Raw genomic sequence first — 21682 nt, forward strand, 5'->3', positions numbered from 1 at the left:
GAATAATTACTTTGAAAGACTGTTAAATGAAACAAAGTAGAAAAAGCCTTCAAAAACTTGAAACGAAGAAAGGCAGCCAGAGTGGATGATATTCATACAAATATGCTGAAGTATTATTATGATTATGGACAATTCCAAGGAGTCCTTAGACTCCTTGAGGCCCTAAACATCATGTCAAGAACTATCCAACATTTGCACAGTATCTATCCCACTTTGCTTTGAATTCATTCATAGTAATGGCACCCACAACAGACTCTGGCAACCTATTCCACTCATTCATTACTCTCCAAGCAAAAATCTAGTTCTAACACCATGGCTAACTACACTCTTACTCAGTTTCCATGGATGGTCCCTAATTCCGCCACCACCAGACCTGTTCTGAAAAATTTCCTCTGAATTGATCTTATAAAAATCCTTCAGTAATTTGTATGTCTCAATCATATCACCCCTTTTCTGCTTATCAATCAGTTTCTGTAACCCACAAATCTTCAACCTGTTCTCGTAAAATTCATTCCATAGACCTTGCTTCTGGATCCTTTCTACCTCCTCCTATATATCGTATATCCTCCTCATCACCAAGAAACTCTGGCACCCAGATCTACAAAGTAAAAACGGGGACTTATCAAAGCTCGATAAAGAAGGAACAATAACCTGCTTGTCAAAGTATTCTTCAGTAACCAAGTGATCTGATGAGTTGCTTTAAACACTTTTGTTATGTGCCCCCTAGACTTCAACTCCCTATCCAATAACATACCCAAATCCCCGGCTTCATCAATTTCCAAGAGTACAGTTCCATCAATAACACAGTTGGTAATCTTTTCACCCCAAAATGCATAACCTTACACTTTGCCACATTAAACTGATATCCTTTCTCTTGGCCCATACTGCCGGTCTATCTAAATCATCCTGCAAAATTTTAACATCATCTTTATTAACTATTGCTTTACCCAATTTTACATCATCAGTAAACAACTGAATAGTTCCTCTCGTTTCCTATATTATTCCTGTACAAATTAAATAGCAGTGGCCCAAAACCAGAGCCAAGAGTCCATGCCACTAGTAGAACATAGGACTTCCTACTGGACTATTATAGAATAAAGTACAGTCTGGTATCTCTCTATCAATTACCTTCATACCCACTTCAACTTTATATCTATCCCCATGTACTGCAATTTATTGATTAGAATTCCATGTACTATCCTGTTAAAAGCATTTAGAAAATAAGCAGTATCAATGTCACTGTATTATAAAATGTGAGTAAGATACTGAGGCATGATCTACTCTTCACAAAACCATGTGAAGGATAGGTCATAGCCCATACAGTATCTCACTCCTGTCTATCCATTCCTATATTTTGCTCTTAACCAACTTGTAAAATACCTTGACCATGATCCCGAGATGCAGATCAATCAGTAATCTGCTAACTCAGTGTTGGAGCCTTCTTTATGCAATGGAACTATTTTCCTCTCTTTTCGTCCCCTTGGGGCAAATCTGGAGCTGAGACTTAAACAATGTAGTCAAAGGCACTGCCAATTCCCTACAGCTTCTAGTAAAACTTGAGCTGGTATACCATCTCATCCCATAGCTGTATTCACATCAAGGCTCTTTAATATCTCATGCACCTCTATTTCCATATAAGTCCTCTACCTTTCTTGTTACCCCAATATTTCCCCCTGGATGATATATGCTTGTAAAGTGTTCACTTAGTAATTCAACTATTTTGGTCTGCTTCAGTTAGCTCCCTACATCAGCATAGATTAAAATTATTCTTCCATGATAATTTTTCCTTTTACTTGCAACATATTGAAAGAACTCTTTGGGACTACCTTTGGACTGTACTGTTAATTTCCTCTCATACTCTGATTTTGCCTTTCTTACCATACTAGTCATCCTTCAGGCCAATGTACTGCTCATGTGCTGCTCTTCGAAGTCCCTCACACAAATTTTTCTTTTTTTGTAGCTCCTGCATAATGATACCACTCATCCTAATTCTACTTGATTCATCCTCCTGACAGTAAGTATGCAGTCTGTTATTATTATTACTTCCTTCAAGCATTCTTTTATCGCCTCCCATGCACTATCAACATTCAGCCCTTGCATTTTCTTCTGCTATGATATTGCTCCAAGCAATCTACTAATTTGTCATACTTATTAGCTGTGCAATAAGTACCTCCCATGTCAAGACCATATGATCACTCACCAAATGGTGGCAATATGGTCATCTTGTTTATAGACAAATTCTCTTATGCAATTACACCCTCAAACATCTAATACATTCCATCACATGCTGCCTCAGGTAATTATTCCTTAGTAACTGCATAAATTCCATTTCCTTCCTTTCTGTTCCCATAGTTGAAGTCTCCCATAATAATTACCCATCATCCACTCATTAAGCTTGTTTGCTGATGTGTGCTATCCACATCATCCCTCACATCCCAATGTTACCCTGGGTGTACTCTACCAATAGTGCTATTTATTCCTGGATCTGATCAATTTATAAACTTTTGTTAAATCTATGATTATTTAACCCTTGCCAAATAGGCACCATAACCATATAGGCACCAATGCCAAAGTAAACGTTAACTACTTAGTGTGTTTATTAGTACATAGAGAAAAAATTATAAACTTCGTATTTTATAAGTGATCTTTTATTAATAATACCTTTTTCTGCTGATTTCACTCTTAACACTTATATGTCTTGAATCACTTTTATGAGGGGGAGGAAAAAAAAAGGCCAGCCTGTTTATATTGTTCCCACCCATGAAAGGTCATTAGTAAACCTAGTACATTTGTACTGTAGGCTAAGGATTTTTTTTTCCTTTTATCAATTTTATATATATATTTTTGTAATTTTTTTTATTTATTTTTAATTGATTGCTTTTCTTTTTCAAGACCAGATTTCTAGTTTAGGCCAGAAACTGCTCTAGAAACCAAACATTGCCACTTCAGGCCTCCAATGAACAGAGCAAAGGTCTCACACCAGGTGATGAAATTCACCTCTCACCTAAGGACAATCGCAAACATCTACGTCCATGACAGGATTTGAATCTCCAACCAACAGGTTGTGGGTTGGATACACTAACCACTTGGCCAACCAGGCTGAGCAGATAGCACACCTGCTCTCTAACCAACAGATAGTGGGTTCAAATTCCACCATGGGCATGGATGTTTATAAAAGCCTGCTCTGAATCAGCTTGTATAGCTCCTTGAGGCATGATAAAGCTTGTCTTTATTTATTTTTTTTTTTTTAAAAAACAGCAAATAATTTCTTCTGTGTCATTATAAGAAATCACTGAAAACAGCTTGCAATGAAATAAAATCCTTAAGCCTACACACACATAACTATATTAGTGTGGTTTTTAATTCTGACTGGCTCCAAAACACTATTGGATGGACAGGACCAATGATGTTATACAATATGGCAGCAACTCAGGAAAACAATTGAAACAGATTTAGGTGAATATAATGGAATATTTTGAGAAAATAAATACTTCTTTCTCAACTTTCCAAGTTTCAATATCCACTATCAAAACTGGGTAAGAAATAAGGTAAATTAATGCTACATATCATTAGGACAATCAAGTGGTTACCTCTCAGTATGAATGAGCACTCTATAGCTAATGCATGTGTATCATAATTCTCTCGTTGGTCACATTTCATTACAACGAAATCAGTGGTAATTGACAAAACAAGCATTTTGTAATGACCAGCAATCTCCAAAATATATGATAAGGTAAGCATACAAATATCTATTTACATCATAAAACATGAAACAGAATTGGCATTATGTAAATAAAATTCACAATTAAACTGACGCTTCTAATTTTTTTTTTTTTTTACTCATCGACTTAAAAATTCTCACTCATGGATGAGCAGACAGGTATATTTTTCAAGACCTATAATATATAAACTATAAAGCATATACTGATGGCATTAGTGTTGTTCAACATAAATGGCAAAAATATTTCTTACATATTTAAAAATGTTATTAAAAGGATATTAATATATGACAGAATTAGTAATATAGGTGACTTTTTTTATAATGATGATTATATCAAGAAAAAGCCTGGAAAACCATAGTATAGTGGTATCAAGAAATATTTTTTTTTTCACATCACTTCAGACTTTCAATATACAGGGTAGTGATCTCATATCACCTAATAAAAATTATGAGTATAATTACTTAAATATAAAGAGCCAATAGGCTTCATTTCGGCAATATAAACATTATTTAAATTAAGGGGATATTAAATCCCACATTGTTTTAAAACTGAATAAGAAACTCAAAGATTGATGTAATGAGTATAATTTACTTTTACTGCATTATTTAACATGCCACTCTGTAAAGCTGTTTCATTTCTGTTTTTATTAAAGAGAAAATTTCCCCTCTCCTCAAAAATTGATTTTGATGCATAGTTTGTATTAATATGCTATCTTAAATTTACTTTATCATGCATTCATCTACAAAACCTCTATTCAGAATGTAACCCTTTTTGTTTTTTGTTTTTTTTATCACTGCATCCCTTCTATCATTGATGAAATTGTTGTAACTAGCATAGGATGGATGCCAACACTTGTAGTGATTTAAATTTATAAAGATTCTATCTTTGAAAATAATAATAATAATAATTAAATAACAAAATCACATTAAAATGTCAAGATGAAACTACTTAAAGAGCCACAGGCATTTGCAGTAATTCATTTTATTTTTCAAGTATTAACTTCACCACCAAGAAAAATAAATAAAATACTATATTATTATTCGTGACACCTCCAAGGAGTCCGAAGACTCATTGCAGGAGGACACCTATTGTACAACTCCCCGTCTCCACCACTACACTGATATTCTACTACCAGTAATATACATCAGTGCCATCTACCGCCCACCACCACAGCTAGTATTTTTTGTCTGTAAACTGCACGTGTTCTGAAGGGCTGATTTGTCTGTATGCAGGATGAAAAACTAGAGTTCCCAGGAGAAAAAACCCTGCTATCCCCATTATGAGATCGGCTAACTCACCTTCGATTGAAAATGTCCATATAAAGATTCATTGGATTTCAAATACAATCTTCAGAGAGCAAACAATTGTTACAATTAACAGGCAATAAAAATTAGTGTTGGAAAAAATGCAAATTATAATGAACAAAGGAATTTAAACGTGTAGAAAGGCTTATGTGTTCGTCATACAAGTTGTTTAATTTTGACGGTATATATCAGAACACAGAATTATAAGTAAATAATTTATTTATTGATTTATTGCTGATATTTTGCTGGTTTTATAACCAGCATCTTCAGAGCGCAAAAACAGTTTGCCACAGTATGCGAGACTACAACAACAACATGGTGTAACAAAGGGACTAGTTTAACAAAATTGTAGCAACAACACAAAGACTAAAGTTCTAAAAAAAATAAAAAATAAATAAAAAAACAGAGAAAGCAGGTACTAGTTATGTCTTAAGATAACTGTCTCCCAAATCTTAGACAAATTTATACAGCCATATTTGTTGAGATTCGGAGTAAGTTTTAAGGCTTCCATTGCTTCTAAGAACAATCTCTCTGACTTGTAAAAGCTTCTGTGCAGTACTTTTGTTGTTGTTTTCTTCCAGTTGATCCTGTGTGCAGGGGTATCCAAAGCATGGTCTGCTAGGCCCGACTTGCCATAGTGATAGCGCCGAATGTATCTTTTATGTTCACTGTTGATGAGAAGTTAGTTCAGTGTGTTCAAAGCTGAACAGTGCAAGGGCATTAGCCAGTGGCTGCTCTAGTTCATCTATGGTTAGAAGAAAGTAGAGGAAAGGCAGCAGCCGATTCAGAGGAGGAATGCCCGTGAAAGTACCTAGAGAAAATGCACAGAGCTGAAACAAAGCACCTATGATAAAGTGACTGAAGGGAGAGAAGGGGCATCTATTAAGCAGATTGCCCTCTTCTGAATATTATCAAGAATTCTTAGTAAGGTCTAGGGTGCTCAACTCCAAATGTGGGAGCAAATGTTTAGAATGGAAAAGAACACTAAGCTTTTTAGAGGCTGAGGAGGCTGTGAGTAATATGTTTATGCCAGGATAAACTAGATGTGACAGTCAACCCAAGAAGAGAGAGTAATCTTGAAAGGAAACTGGAACATTATCAAAAATGAGAGGGGATGAGGTAGGATTTTCTTGCAGGTAATGGGGCAGGCTTGATTTTTTTGGCACTGAAATTTACTAAATTGTCTTCACCCCATTTCAGGATGTTGAGGAGGTCAATGTTCAAGTCATTGGTTATGGAAGATCTTGAGGCACTTAACATTAGACTACTGCAGGCTTTATCGAATGATGAAGTCTGCAGCTTCACTGATTACTGTAATCTTCATTCCTCTCCATCATACAGAAATCAGGAAAGCTGATTACTGTACTGAGCGAAGTTGTGAATGGAATTTGAAGTCAGAGAAAGGAGATCACTGATGTAAAAGAGGAAGAGTGTAGGTCAGAACACTGAAGTACTCCAGCATTGATGGGAAATCTGATAAGAGAAAGCCATCCATCATGAAAGACAATCAACGACCAGTGAAAAAGCTAGCAATCCAATCACAGTGTAGAAGGGAGGCACATAACATGGCAGTTTGTTCAGGAGGCCTTAGCGCCAGACATGAATGAATGCCTTAGAAAAATCAAGAGCAATAACATAAGTTTCTCCAAATCTTTCCATATCCCAAGTCTAATGGTATATGAGATTAGCTAGGAGGTCAGCTGTAGAATGAGAATGGTGGAATCCATATTGGTGATCGCTAATTAATTGATGAGCATCCAGGTAATGAAGCTGGTTGTTGTTAACTTTATCCATCACTTTTGAAAGTACCAAGGTGAGAACAATGGGACATTAGTTAGATGGCTGCTTTTGTCTTCCCTTTTTTTGGGAAGACAAAATGGATGTGGGCTTGCTTTCGTGCTGTTAAGCAGATGCTAGTAGAATATAAAAGTTTATATAGCCGATACAAGATGGACGTTAATTCTGGAGCACAACCGAAGGAATACCATCTGAACCAGGAGCCTTATTAGTATCAAGATAAATGAGGATTTTTCTGGATGTCCTTTTGGCAAAAGTTCAGAAGAAGCATGCAGTGGGCAGTTTATGGCGGTATGGGAAGTGATTTGCTTTGGTTGTCCAGGAAAGAGTTGGAAGGGAAAAAAAAAAAGAAGAAAAAAAAGAAGCCAATCGGTATGCCTTTCCTTGGGTGAGGTTATCACAGTGACATTGGGATATAAGAGAGGTGGTAACATGGAAGGACAGTAGTTACATCCAAGCCTTAGCAAGGAACTAGAAAGCCTGACTTCCAGTTGAGCAAGTCTGATTTGAAATCGTTAACTTTTTTATGGATGTTTTGAGCTGTTGTGAACAGCTGAATGAGAACCTGGAGTTTTTAATTTAAGCCACTTAATATAAGCTGAATTTTTATGATGGATGGCAAAGGCATTTTTTTTTGAGAACCAGGGCTCGGTTCTTGAAAAAAAAAAAAAAAATGGTTGGATACAGTTCAGGAGCTTACAGTGGAGTGGGGAAAGGCTCTCATTCCAGTTACTAGTTCAGTGCAGGTATTTGGATCATGAGAGTGAAGGCAGTAATCTGACCATGGAAAAGCAGCATAAAAATTCTGGAGGTCATCCCCACAATATAGTCTTAGGATATGAGGCTGAGCAGAGGACAAACTGTAGAGGAGACTTGATTAAGATTGTGGTCAGAGTGTAAAGGAAGAGCAGACATCCATGGTATATTTGGAGGGAGAATTAGTTAAAAAAAAGGTTAAGAATGTTGGTAGAATGATGAGGATTGTCTGGTATTGGTATTCTGGTTTCAGCTTCCCTACCAGCTTGATCTGCGAAGTTGGAGTAGGAGAGCCAGTTTGTGCTAGGGATGTTCAAGTCCGCAAGGAGGACAATCTCACAATTTCAGTAACTAGTTTACTCAAGTAACTAATTATCCTTTCACAAAAAAAAAAAAAAATATTTCAGGAAGTATAGTCCTCAGTGATCTTTTATTAGTCCAAAACTGTCCCCAGTATGCAATTCCTGAGAAAATTCCTAGACAGGCACCCCCCCACCCCCACCAACACACCCAGCTAACATGACATATTAGGTTCCAGAATGCAGTCGTATAGCAAATCAATGCTCCTATCCATTAGATGCATGTATTGGTTTGATAATATTTTAAAGCAGTCTTATATGAGCAACGTAAATAACAAAGCATTAACTCACATCAGTTTAGATTAATTTTCATAAATGTAAAAGTTATTCTCAGTAGCTTGGCTTAAGAGAACATGCCAACAAGTTTGGTCAGTCTACACCATTGAAAGTTTTTCCATTTCAGCAGTAAGATTGTCATGTTATGTTTATGGATAACTATAGTAGTATTAATTAGTGTACCACTTTTCATTTTATACTTGTTTTTAAACTTTCCTAGCAAAAAAGTGTTACAGTACTGAGAGGAAACTTTAGCGCCTTATGACTTAGAGCCTTATAATAGGCCTTATGGCCTATCTCAGTGTTTGAATGCAACATCATAAGGTGGTGCTACAACTGTACTTCAATTTAGTCAAATCCCTATTATCCATCTTGTCTTGTAACTTCATGTTGTCTCTAACATTTTTAACTTATGGAATATTTCTAACAAGATCAGCCACTTCTTCTGATGCAATCTAATCTGCACTTCCTCCAGTCACATATCAACTATTTTTACAGAGGGGGTTCAAAAACTGGATACAAAGTTTTAAATGATGTGTTAATAGTTTCTGAAAATTAATGAAAGCAACCATTTGCTAGTTTACTATGCTGTTCGGAAAATTTCGTGAAGTGAACTGACACACTAGGAATGGTGGTGAAAGAACACTGCCATTCCTAGGTGCTTTTATTCTTCTGGTGGTTTGAGATTATCCATGCCAAGATGGTTGTTATGCAGGTGAAGAACCATTATTAAATGTCCTTTCTCAAAATAGCCAAATCTGCCTAAATAAAAATAAAAAAAGTTAAAAAAACAATGAAAACAAAACTAACCTCTATTGAATTCCAGTGGTTAAACATCACAAATTACCCTTAACAAAAAACTGCAAATGCTCAACTATGGAAGTATAAAAATTGTAGTACCTACGCTGCATATTTCATAAGGCCTAGTTAGATGGTTGAATTCTAGATGATTAGTCGAGTTCACATATTTCCAATCTACAAGTTTGATAAAAGAAAAGAAAACTCGACGTGAGAATTACTAGAGATGAAAAAAGCTGGATTTAGACCAAACAGAGGTTATGACTGGATATTCACTTTAAGATACAAAAAGTTGAGAAATCATAGGAATGTATAAAGATTCACATTTAAGTTTTGCAGATCTGGAAATGGCATATGGAAAAGTGACAAAAGAAAAAGTGTTCGAAAAGGTACAATTAAATGGTGCAAATGGGACATTATATCAAGCAATATATATATATATATATATAATCAATGTATGAGTTGTAAGTCAGCAGTTATAAGAGGTACTGGAAGCTTTTTGTGATGTAAAATCAGTTGTGAGACAAGGATTCACATCATCTAATAATATGAAGAAAAGTGGCATTAAGCCTAATATCAAAATGGGATATTCATATTAACTCTTTACTTTATGCAGCTAATGTTATACTCTTAAGTAAATCAAATACAAGTTTGCAGGATTCCTTAACTAAATTGAATAATTCCTTCAAAAATGTACAGAACACTAAAAACATCAACATCACCTGCACCCTGAAAAAAATACTGAAGACTTGTACTCAATGAAGGGAAACCAATACAACAAATAAAACATTGCAACTATGTAAGTATAATTTTTGGGGAAGATGGCAAATTAAATAAGGAAATAGACAAACAGAATAAATTTATATGGAACACTATTTTGTATGAGCAATAAACAAGACAAGGTTCAAACTAATTCTAACTTATAGATATAAAAATGGAGTTAAAAATAAAACACTAGATCAAAGAATGGACATGAGAATTCTGAAAAAAATCAGGGAGAGTGAACAGAAGGCATGAATGGCAGAATCATATTAAAAATAAAGTTATAAAGAAGGAACTTGGCATTGTTAGCACTGAAGAATGCATGAGAAAATCAATCAAGGTTGTATGGCCAAATGAGAAAGGAAAAATTAGCAAAACAGGTGTTTGATGCTATAATAGCAAGAAAAATACCTAAAGGAAAGAAGACCAAGATCTAAGTGGATTGATGCAGTCAGAAGTATCCTAGAAGACAGAAATAAGATCTAACAATATCGGAGTGCTGACAAGCAATTGGTAATAACGTAAACAATCATGCAGTACTACCTCATCATCCTTGAGGATACATATCAGGAAATATATGATGATATGCATAATTAAGTTTAAATTATTACTAGCTTCTAATCAACAGTTTTCTTCCAAATTAATCTAATATTTGTCAGGTTTCTGATATTGTCCAATTTTATGTTTCAGTCATCTTCCTGAAATCAAGTACTAGTTTTGATGCAAGGAAATATATATGATAACTAACAATTAAGGAATTGACAGTGTACACTAGAAATATAAATTAAATAAACTTTAATATATACTTTCCGATATTTCGGCAAATGTCACGTTGCCATCTTCTTGGGAACTTAATACAAAGACACGTGCACACAAGTACTACATAACAGCAAATGAGAACTGAAGCTAGGAAGCGTGTAGCGGTAATTTGCTCCCGAAGTAAAGCCTGGCTCGCCCGGTTGTAGATACGGAGAGCTTTCTGTGAGACGAAGCGGTGTTTAAAATTTACACAGTTAGGGATGACTTGATTATCCTAGCAGCGTTTTAGGAATGCCAGACGGTTAAGTTGTCTGGATAACTTTAGCTTCAGTTTGCCGTATTGGCCAGCCTTGCGTGCGAAGGAATCTCCGTGGATGATCATTATTCTTGGTTAAATATGATAACATAAATATGATGGTTAAACATGATAACTAATAATTAAGGAATTGACAGCTTCTTTATGGAGACTTTTGAAGAGAAAGCCTTAAACTTAGCCCCACAAAAACCTACCATATGGTTTCGCTATGTTGATGATGTGTTCGCTATTTGGCCACATGGCCCAGATTCACTCCTCTCCTTCCTAACACACTTAAACAACCAACACCCTAGAATCAAGTTCACCCTGGAAAAAGAGGAAAACAATAACCTCCCCTTCCTAGACACACTAGTCACCCGCCAACTTGATGGAACCTTGGTTTTCTCAGTTTATAGAAAACCCACCCATACAGGCAGATACATTCACCAACAATTCCATCACCCCCCCCTCACAACAATATGGAGTTATTAAGACACTATTCAACAGGGCAAAAATAATCTGTTCAAATGATCAAGCCCTAACCGCTGAACTAAAACTGATCAAATCACATCCATGACACTTTCTCAGCCAATGGCTACCCCCCCCCCCAAAGAATCTAAAAAATACTTAACTCAGTTATCCACAACCCACCATCCCCTCCCCTTCACAAAAAAGATTACTCTAAATCCATCACCATTCCCTATATCCGCGGCACCTTGGAAAAAATCAACAAAATCTTAAAAAAACATGACTTGACCACTTGTTACAGACCACATAGAAAATTGGCATCCCTTATCTGCTCCACTAAAGACCAACCACTTCCCCTAGACCTACCTGGTGTATACCAGGCCCCTTGCAGCTGTAAATTGTCCTACTTTGGCCAAACAGGCAGGACAGCAAATATCAGAATCTCAGAACACAAGGATTACATCCGATTTCACCAGTACAGCCACTCTGGGCTTGCAAGACCACGGTCTGGATACTCGCCACAGAATAAGACGGAAGAAAGCCACAGTAATACACCGTAGCAAGTTCAAATATGAAAGACTATTCATGGAATCAGCCTCAGCCCTTAGGAACATGCCAAACCTCAACAAATTTGGATGCATGAGACTGCCCCAAATTTGGGAAATATTTATCAGAAGAACTTCAGCCCAAAGGCCAAGAACTACCAATATAGCCCACTAGGGGGCACCATCAGGATTTTAGGAAAACGTTAGCTTCCTAGCTTCGGTTCTCATTTGCTGTTATGTAGTACTTGTGTGCACGTGTCTTTGTATTAAGTTCCCAAGAAGATTGCAATGTGACGTTTGCCGAAATATCGGAAAGTATATATTAAACTTTATTTAATTTATATTTCTAGTGTACGCTGTCAATTCCTTAATTATTAGTTATCATGTTTAACCAGCGTATAAGCCTCTCAACAAGAATAAGGAAATATATACATATTGATTATAACTTAAATTAGCTCTGTTCCAGACTTTTGAATGAACCAATCTGAAGTTTCTGTCTAATATCTTCATTTTTAATATAATTCTAACACTAATGACGTATGTACACAGTCTTACCATAATTGCTGTTACAACTTCTGCATGACCCCATGCTGCCCACTGAATTGCATGAGCCTGGTTCTGTTAGTTGTATGTTTATCAGTAGAGAGAGAGAGAGTTGTCTAGCTGCATGAGTTAACATGCAGTGGGGAGATTATGAGAACCATGTAGCTGTAATACCACTTCACAAGGTTGGAATGCAGTCATGTTATTTCATTCTACCAGACACTTCCTAACACCACAACTTATGCAACAGAGGCTGATAAAATCAAAAGCACTTCTCCGATAGTACACAAACAACAGACACAGAGATATCCTTTTCACAGAAGAGAAGATTTTCACCACCATTGAAGCGTCATTTAACAGCCAAAAAGATCGGGTAGATGTCAAGGATGGTCGCACAGCATGTACCATAGCCATCAGGGGGTGATAACCTTCAGAGAGGTCATCACTCCGCATCAGTGATGATTTGATGGGGATGATGTATCAGAAGGTATCCAAGTTACATTTCTGTAAGAAAGGGATCAAAACCTCTGCCAAAGAGTATCAAGACACTGTGCTGGAACCTGTGGTACAACCCCTGAACAACACCTTGTTTTACAATAAGCAGTGGATCTTCCAACAGGACTTAGCCCCTGCAAACAAGGCAAAGACCACACAACAGTAGTTGGAGGTGAATGTGCCTGACCACATATCACCATGTGATTGGCCATCTGGAATTCCCAATCTGAATCCGTTGGACTTCAAATTGTAGTTGAAGCTTCGGGGGGGGGAGTAGCCTGCAAGAAATGACACCCCAGCATTGCTAGCCTGAAGGTGGATTTGGAGCGAGCAGTGGCAGCATTTCTGTTGGATGTTGTGCATGCTGCCATCAATATATATGGCCTTGTAGACTTCAGGCATCCATGAAGGCAAAAAGGGGACACTTCATACACTGAGTGAAGCTATAAGCATGTTATACACAGTGCTGGCTCAAGGAGTCCTGGCATCCCAATGCAAACTCAAGTTGAGTGCCCCTTACTTGTTTTAAAAAATGTAGTTAAAATTTAAAGGTTAAAAACTCAAAACACATATATTTTTATATAAAATTGTGTACTTTGAAAATTACATACATTAACAACACAGCAAAAATCGCAAAGCATACAAAAATGCACATACACTAGAATTACAGATACATAACCAATTACTGGCTATGAGCTATTATAATTTGAGATGTACAAAGCAGAAAAATTGCACAATGATAAGAATCATTTAATTTTTAATGAAAAAAAATGTATGAAAAAATTAAATGATTTACTTTTCTTGATTTAATGGAAACGAATTCATCCAAAATTTCACTTGTTTGTAGTTTCTTGCAAATATCACCTTCTATTGTGATCATTGACAGTCCAACCAATCTTTCCTGTGAAATACTAGATCTTTGATATGTTTTAATTCATTTCAGTCTTGAAAACGATCATTTGCCACCTACTACTGAAACTGGAAGTATCAAAAATATTCTAAGCAAAATTGTTAAATTAATAAAGACGCTATCTAATCATTTGCGTATATATATTGCAATATTTTTAGAAGGTCTGAGCTGTCACTATCCTGTATGATGTCCTTTAGAATTTGTATTTCATTATATAATTCAATGGTACAAACATCCTTTTCTTCACCATCAGCCAGTGTAATTTGTAAATCCTCACATTGTTTTCTTAAAGTGTCCTCATATTAGAAATTTCCTTGAAACTGGATAAAAACTGAAATATGTTAAAGTGACTTATCAAGAGATCAAATCTTCCAGCCAAAGAATTAATAACAGTGTCCACAATTGGAAGAAAAAATATAACTTCAATATAAGTATTATTTCTGGGAAATTCCCATGTTACTCCTCTTAAAAAACTATTATTTTTGCAGCTATTTTTGCCTGTTTCTGTTTAGGAGTGTCCCTTATTTTAAATACATTGGCTTTTTACTCAAGAATTCTTAGGATATTATAAGTGTATTTTAAAAGGTAAATATAAGCAGATTAATAGAGGAAGAAATTTTGCACATACCTTGTTTGGAAGTTAGGATGTCTTCTTTCTCCATACTGCTGTTTGCTGTTAAGAAAGGGGAGTCGGAAAATGTGGAGGTGGGTGTTTGAGACAAGGTGGGAAGATAAATTAGAAAATCCGGGTTTTTGTTAAAATAATATATATACATTATTATATTTAAGGGCGCTTTTTGGGGAAGGGTTATATGGGAAACAATGGCGGGGGGGGGGAGCGTTAATAGGGTGCGAGCCGTTTCGATCCCGTATCATCATCGGAACATTACGGGAAAAGTGTAGGGCTATATCATGACTGTTTGGTGTGTCTGCTTTGGGGGTGGGGGAGTTGTGTTATCGCTTATTGGTCGGAATAGTGACCTAATTTTTATGTTTTGGAGCTTCCAACATTTGGAAATTAGGTAGGGTCGGTGGACGTTGATTGAATTTTCATCGCATTTTATGGCAATTGTTTTCGATATTCTAAGCATTGTTTTGTTGTCTTGTTTGTTTATTATTATGGCTTTGTTAATTTGCAGGGTATGTTTCTGTTCAAGAGCATGAACTGCTTTTTCTGTCTTCCCTGTACTCTGTATTCTAATTGTCTTTTTGATGTTGTGTTATTTTGTGGTTAAATATTCTGGAATGTTATTTCCAGAACATCCCTATTCCAGAATATTTAAACACAAAAAAAACACAACATCAAAAAGAAAAATAGAATACAGAGTACATGGAAGACAGAAATGTTACAGAAACTAGAAAGATGATGACATGTCAAAACAAAGCAACACATTTCTTATATGAACACAGTACAATTTAATCAAATACCATGGTTCAAATAGATATATATGTACTTTCCAAACAATTGTTCCAAACACACTTACCATATTCCAAATCTAAAAGGCATGTCTGACACACATTTTTTTGTTTACTGCAGGTCTGACAAACTTCAGTCTTTTTAAATCTCATTCTTGCACCAGGACACCATCGAAAAACAGTAAATGGCCTTAAACAAATTTTACATTCTTTTCCATATCGTTCTTTGGTCTAAAGAAACAAATCAACACTTATATCAAATCATATATCATAAAAAAACTGCCAAAATTTTTATAATGTGGAAGATAAAAACAAGTTTATACAGTATACTAGAAGAATTATACTTGTCAATTATACAAGAAATATTCTTGTTTTATCCAAGCATAAGCAAACATAGGTTTTGAATGAAGTACTTCACTGGTAAAGGATTAAAACAAGAATAATTTTTAATATAATTTACTATCTAACCAAGTGTAACAATTTTCTATTACTCATAAGTTTAATTTCAACATACATATATCAGAGAAATAACATGATGACACACCATTTTGCTAAATTATATATGGAATATATGACTTCTGCATTCATTTAGCTTTCAGTATCTCCATAGGTCTAGCTCCCACCAATGAGACTTCAAAGGATAGTGACCCTTCTCATAATGGTAATATACATGTCTGAAAGGAATACATTATAGAATACTGAGGCAAATGATGCAAAATCAACAGCCCAGTTATGAAGATACTTCATGCACAAAATTTTATTTGCTTATACTTAGGTAAAGAACTAAGACAGGAATATAATTTGTCCAGTTTCAGCACAGGGGATGGGAAGGAACTCAGCAACTGTTTTAGATGATGGATAAGGAGATACAAATATTCCAGATGGATAATGGAAACTTTTGGAATGGAACTAAAAAAATAAAATGAAACTAATGGAAACTTTTCCTTTCAAGTTGGTGCCCTCACAAAAGTTATCACTGAAAAGTAGCAAATGATCTACTCTTCAAATATTTCAGAAAATGCTTCTGATTTTCAATTTGGAGTTTAAATTAAAACATCTGTTAGTATAAAACTGTGTAATAACATGAGATTATATCCTACAGTATTGAGTGAAAGTCTATTCTTGAAACTATTTTATTCTTTACATCTATATTAATGGGTGATAATGAAACTGGCCAAAGGAATGTTGGTATTATCTTTAGACATCTATGCAGTTAAGCCTTAAGTTAATAAACCATTAACACTGCCTCTCATATTATGCCTTAAATTCATTTAACTTTAATGTTCACCATTAATGCTGTCGATACTTTCTACTTACAATGTAAAAAAAATACCCTCACACACATCATCATATAACCTTTTTTTTTTAAAAAAAACTACCAAATTGATCACACTCTCCGTAATCAAATCTGAACAGTGTTGATTAAACATTGGTTATTTCTAAATTTCTCTCCATTTCTCCTTTAAAATTCATGAAACCAAACCTTTAGTCTAGATGTACTCTGACCAATGCTTTATACAAAAGTGACCAAAAGTTTTAAGAATTTACATTTATACTGTACCTTCATTTATTTATTTTTATTTTATATGTGCAATGAAAATGAATTATGTCTATTCCATATAGGAAATTAAAAAGCTTGTGCTTGCAAACAAAAAGATACATACATCATCTATGTTTAATCTAATCTTTAAGATACCTGTGGCATAACTATAAACAACAAATTACTTACTTTGGAACAGACAGGCTGTTCTGTGGAAAAAAGAATTAATGAACATCAGTATTACATTAAATATGTGAAACCTCAAAAGTCTGGTCTGGCAAAGAATAGTACTGACACTAAACACAGCATCTGGTGGGATGAAGCTCATCTTCTTCATAGAAGCAGTTTTAAATATGAATGTCTTTTTAAAGAAAGTTGTGAAGTCCTTTTACATTGGCCTAACCTGAATCAGAACAATTGTTACTCTCTCTTCCAAAAGCTTGGCTGTTTTTAATTGGTAAACTGATTGTTGTTATGTACCTTGTATTTATTCCTGTTCTTTGATTTGCTTGTTTCTACACACTGATGATGTACAGTTATTTTTAGTATGAAATATCTGTACTTTCATTAAAGTTAATTACTGTGATTATGGTATAATTTATTGTTTATCTATGTTTAATGCTTAGGTGATGTTTACTGTTTACAATTATTAACCTAAGATTATCAACCTAAGACATACTATAGCCAAATATGAAACCAGAGGTAAGAATGAAATAAAATGAGCAAAAAATAAATTAATTAATTAATAAAATAAAATGGCAAGAAAGGCAACAAACCCTTGGAGATCAATCTTAATCCAGAGAGTAACTCTTAATTATATCTAACAGACTGTGTCTAGCCACAGAAGCTATCCAATTACAAGCACTTCTAGATTAGTGGATGTATTCCAAGGTATATTATGCACCATTATCTTCACCAGCTTGGCAAGGTTAACAGAAGCTGTTGAAATGTCCCATGTGAAAGTTCCAATCGGAATACATTCAGAATTGTGCCAATGCATGTAATATTTCTTTTATCAAAGATATTAAATAAATTCTGTCCATTCTGCTGATCTGCACATCCACAGTAACAGTGTACTATAGGTTGATTAGCTTCTTATTGATTGTTTTCCACACAAATTATTTTTTTTTTTACTTGAGGTGAAAGAAATTACTTCAACAAGGCACATGTACACAGAGAATCAATGAATCAGCCATGTGACATAACCCACACATAGTAATGATATGCTATAGGTCTTGCAACATTTCACTTGTTGGTTAGACATTAAAAAAAAAGCCCATCTAGAATCAACAATGGATTAGTATGAGAATAAGGATGTACATATATGGTGGAATTTTGAGGACACGGCCCCATTTGTGTTAGTTCCAGAAAGGTTAAGTAGTGATGCAGATCCTATTCCCAAGCGCAATCTAGAAAGAATAAACTGTTCTGCAAACATCCATTTCGTCAATTAATGGATGTTTCTCTAACTGAATAATGCCAAACTCTGCAAACTTATATATTTGGTCAATCAATGGATACTCCTAAAACTGAATAATGCCAAACTACACAATACCATTTCAGGTGAAGGAAAAAAAAAAAAAAAAAATCATCAAGATGCTATTAAATGGAGCTTCCCTCTTACCAGCATACTGTTCAGACCCAATTTCATCTGATTCTCGTGTATTCTGATTTATGGCATATATTGGAGATATGGCGCTTTACTAAAGTTAAACAAGTTCAGATCAGGTGCTAAGAGTTTTAGACTCTAAAGTCCATATTATAAGAGGATCAACCTACATGGAAAAAAAAAAAAAAAAAAAAAACTACAGAGCATAACTTATATTCTAGATTATTAAAACATAAATGTCAGAATTCCAATAACTTTAGGGTCACCCTTATATAGTTAAATATTCACTGCCTTATACTGGTTGTCAATTTTTTTTTTTTTTTATATAATTACAACAATCTCCTATTTTCTTTACATTTTATAATGTGTTCTCTAAACTTCAGTTTCCCCCACCTCACATCAGCTGTTATATCAAGACTGCTTCTTCACTTCTTCCAGTGCAATCGCACCAATATAATGTATAGCCTTCCAATAACTTAAGTTCAGAGTGAATACATTCAATCACCTACCCACAATGTCAGCCTAATCTGAGAGCCTGGTTGACAGACAGAACTGCTACCCTCCAATCAAAAGGCTGTGGACTCGAACCCACTGTGAAACTGATGTTTGTGTACATCTTTAGAAAGATGTCAAGAAATTATATTCTTGGTTTATCTTTTATCCAAGTGTAAGCAAAAAAAGTTTATGCCTGAAGAAATTTCAGGACTGGGCAACTCGTATATAGAAGCTAATGACTTAATATCCTATAACAGTGTTTCTCAAAGTGTGGTCTGCAAAAGGTCTTCAGAGGGTCTGTGGCAATTTTCGGCTATGCATCATTAACGCATGGAATAAAATTTAAGTTCGAGTTCGTAAAACGTTCCTATTGTATCACTGAATAAGGTACAGAGACATCTGCAGGCTGTGCAATAAGTTTATCAACAAACAGTGCAATTAGAGACAACTGGCACTAACCAATGAATCGCATGACCCCCCCCCCCCCACCACACACAAAATGCTGTATAGTAGACAATCAAAACCATATGGTGCACCGGCAGCGAGAATACGTTATCATCATTTTGGCTATAAATACAGAATGAATTTCCTGAATTAACAGATAACGCTCTAAGGTTCATTTTTCTATTTCCAAGTTCATATCTGTGCGAAGTTGGATTTTCAGCCCTTGCAGATATTAAGACGAAGAAGTGGAATCGCATTATAGATGTCGAACTGCATCTGAGATTGAAATTAACAACTATAGAGCCAAATTTTGCTGAAATTTTATCTCACCATAAGCAATTTCACTCCTCTCATTGATGATAAATGATTTCAAGTAAGTAAAACTTTATAGTATCTTTATAAAGTTTGTTCTATTAAAATAAATCATATTTTTTGTTTACATGTACATATAAATTCAGATAAAATAGATATTTAATTTTGTAATATTTTAAATTAATTTATTAATTTTAATTAATTAATTTGTTTTAATTAATTAATTCATTTATTTTTTAATTAATTAGGGGGTATACTTGGTAACAATGGAAATTTAAGAAGAGGTCCATGGATATCTGAAGTTTGAGAAACACTGCTATAATGCAAAGCACATATTCTTAGTGACCCTTCCCATAATGCTCTGCATTATGGGAAGGGTCACTACCCAGACCCAGAGATTTACATCAAAAAATCAAAATCTAATGCACCTTCATCTTCTTGAGTATTCTGCAATTGAGCAGGTTCTTCGTTTAGTAGCAGAAACTTTCCTTCCACTCTCTTCTGTTCTGAGCCTTCTCTTTCAAGGTTGCATACCTGTCTCCATTGAGTATGTCATCTAGCATTGTTTTCCTTACTCTTCCTCTGGGTCTTTTTCTGTCTATTTTTCCTTCGATGGCATCTCTGACGATTCCATTCCCTCTCAGAATATGTCCGATCCAGTTTCCCTTGCTTCTTTTTATCCTCCTTAACAGACTTCTTTCTTCTTCTACTCTTTTTAAGACCTCTTCATTACTTATTTTATCTGTCCATTTGATTTTTTCCATCCTTCTCCAAATCCACATGTCAAAGCTTTCCAAAATCTTAATTTCTTCTTTCTTCAATGTCCAAGTTTCAGATGCATAGAGAGCAACACTCCACACATAACATTTTATTACTCTTTTCTTTAGGTTTCCATCCATTTTACTTTTGAATAAATTCTATTTTCTATTAAAGGCATCTCTTCCCATCGCTATTCTTGCGATGTCACTTTTACATCTTCCATCACTGCTAATAACACTTCCTAGATATTTAAATGTCTTTACTTGATTCAATTTTTCCCCATTTATTCTGATATCCATATTTGCCTCTTTCCTTGCTATTTTCATCACCTTTGTTTTTCTGATGTTAATTTTCATTCCATAATTGATACAGGATTCCAGTAATCTGTTCAACAGATATTGTAGTCCTGTTTCAGTGTTTGATAGTAATGCCTTGTCATCTGCGTATCTTATTGCAAATATCTGTCTACCTCCAATCTTTATTCCTTCTTCCGAATTCTCCAGTGCTTCTTTTAGCATTGCTTCAGAATACATGATGAACAAAATTGGTGACAGAGAACAGCCTTGTCTCACTCCTCGTCCAATGATACCTGGTTCTGCTGTACCATATATGTCTCTCACCATGGCAGTTTGTCCCATATATAGTGAGATAACTAGCCTTCTGTCTTTCCAATCTATACCAATCTTTTCCATTACTTCCACCATCTTATCCCATTTTACATAGTCAAAAGCTTTCTCAAAATCTATATAACAGATGTTAACTTCTTTATTCACTTCTAGACTTCTTTCACTTACTATTCTTAACAGTTCAATTGCACTCTTGTTTCCCCTACCCTTCCTGAAACCAAACTGATCTTCTCCAAGAAATTCTTCCACTTTAGATGCAATTCTTCGTGTTAAGATTCTCATAAGTTGATGTATGGGAAATGAGGCTTATTGTTCTAAAATCCTCATAGTTCACTGCATTACTTTTCTTTGGTATAGGTATAAATATTAAGGTCAAAATCTTTTGGTAGTTCTCCTTTGTTATAAAATCCACCTAAAGAAACATATCTAAGTCATTCTATACAATAATTCCAAATCCTGCATCATCATCATCATCATCATCATCCACCTTCCTCAAAGCATTCGCAATATCATTAATATTTATGTTAAACAAAAGCAGCTCGAAAATCACGTGGTACTTCATCAGTCTGTTTCTAAGATGCTGCCACCTGGTCTGCCATAATACTGATATTTATCAATCAGCTAGCACTTATCTGAACTACAAATCTATTATTCATAACTTGTTTTAATGGTATTACATTAAAATAAGTATA

The 21682-nt window shown here is 35.0% G+C and overlaps 1 protein-coding gene across 1 annotated transcript in view; it reads right to left on the reverse strand.

Annotated features, from left to right (window-relative positions):
- LOC150096299 (pre-mRNA-splicing factor RBM22) overlaps nucleotides 1-21682 on the reverse strand; it is a 115474-nt gene that overhangs the window by 70747 nt on the left and 23045 nt on the right. The window contains exon 3 of the mRNA XM_090408935.1: nucleotides 15274-15436. Coding sequence (XP_090265061.1) covers nucleotides 15274-15436 — 163 coding nt within the window. The remainder of the gene's footprint in view (nucleotides 1-15273; nucleotides 15437-21682) is intronic.

The sequence above is a fragment of the Typopeltis vanoorti genome, chromosome 19 (assembly GCF_054136105.1).
Source record: "Typopeltis vanoorti isolate ZY-2024b chromosome 19, IOZ_Tvanoo_1.0, whole genome shotgun sequence".
NCBI lineage: Eukaryota > Metazoa > Arthropoda > Arachnida > Uropygi > Thelyphonidae > Typopeltis > Typopeltis vanoorti.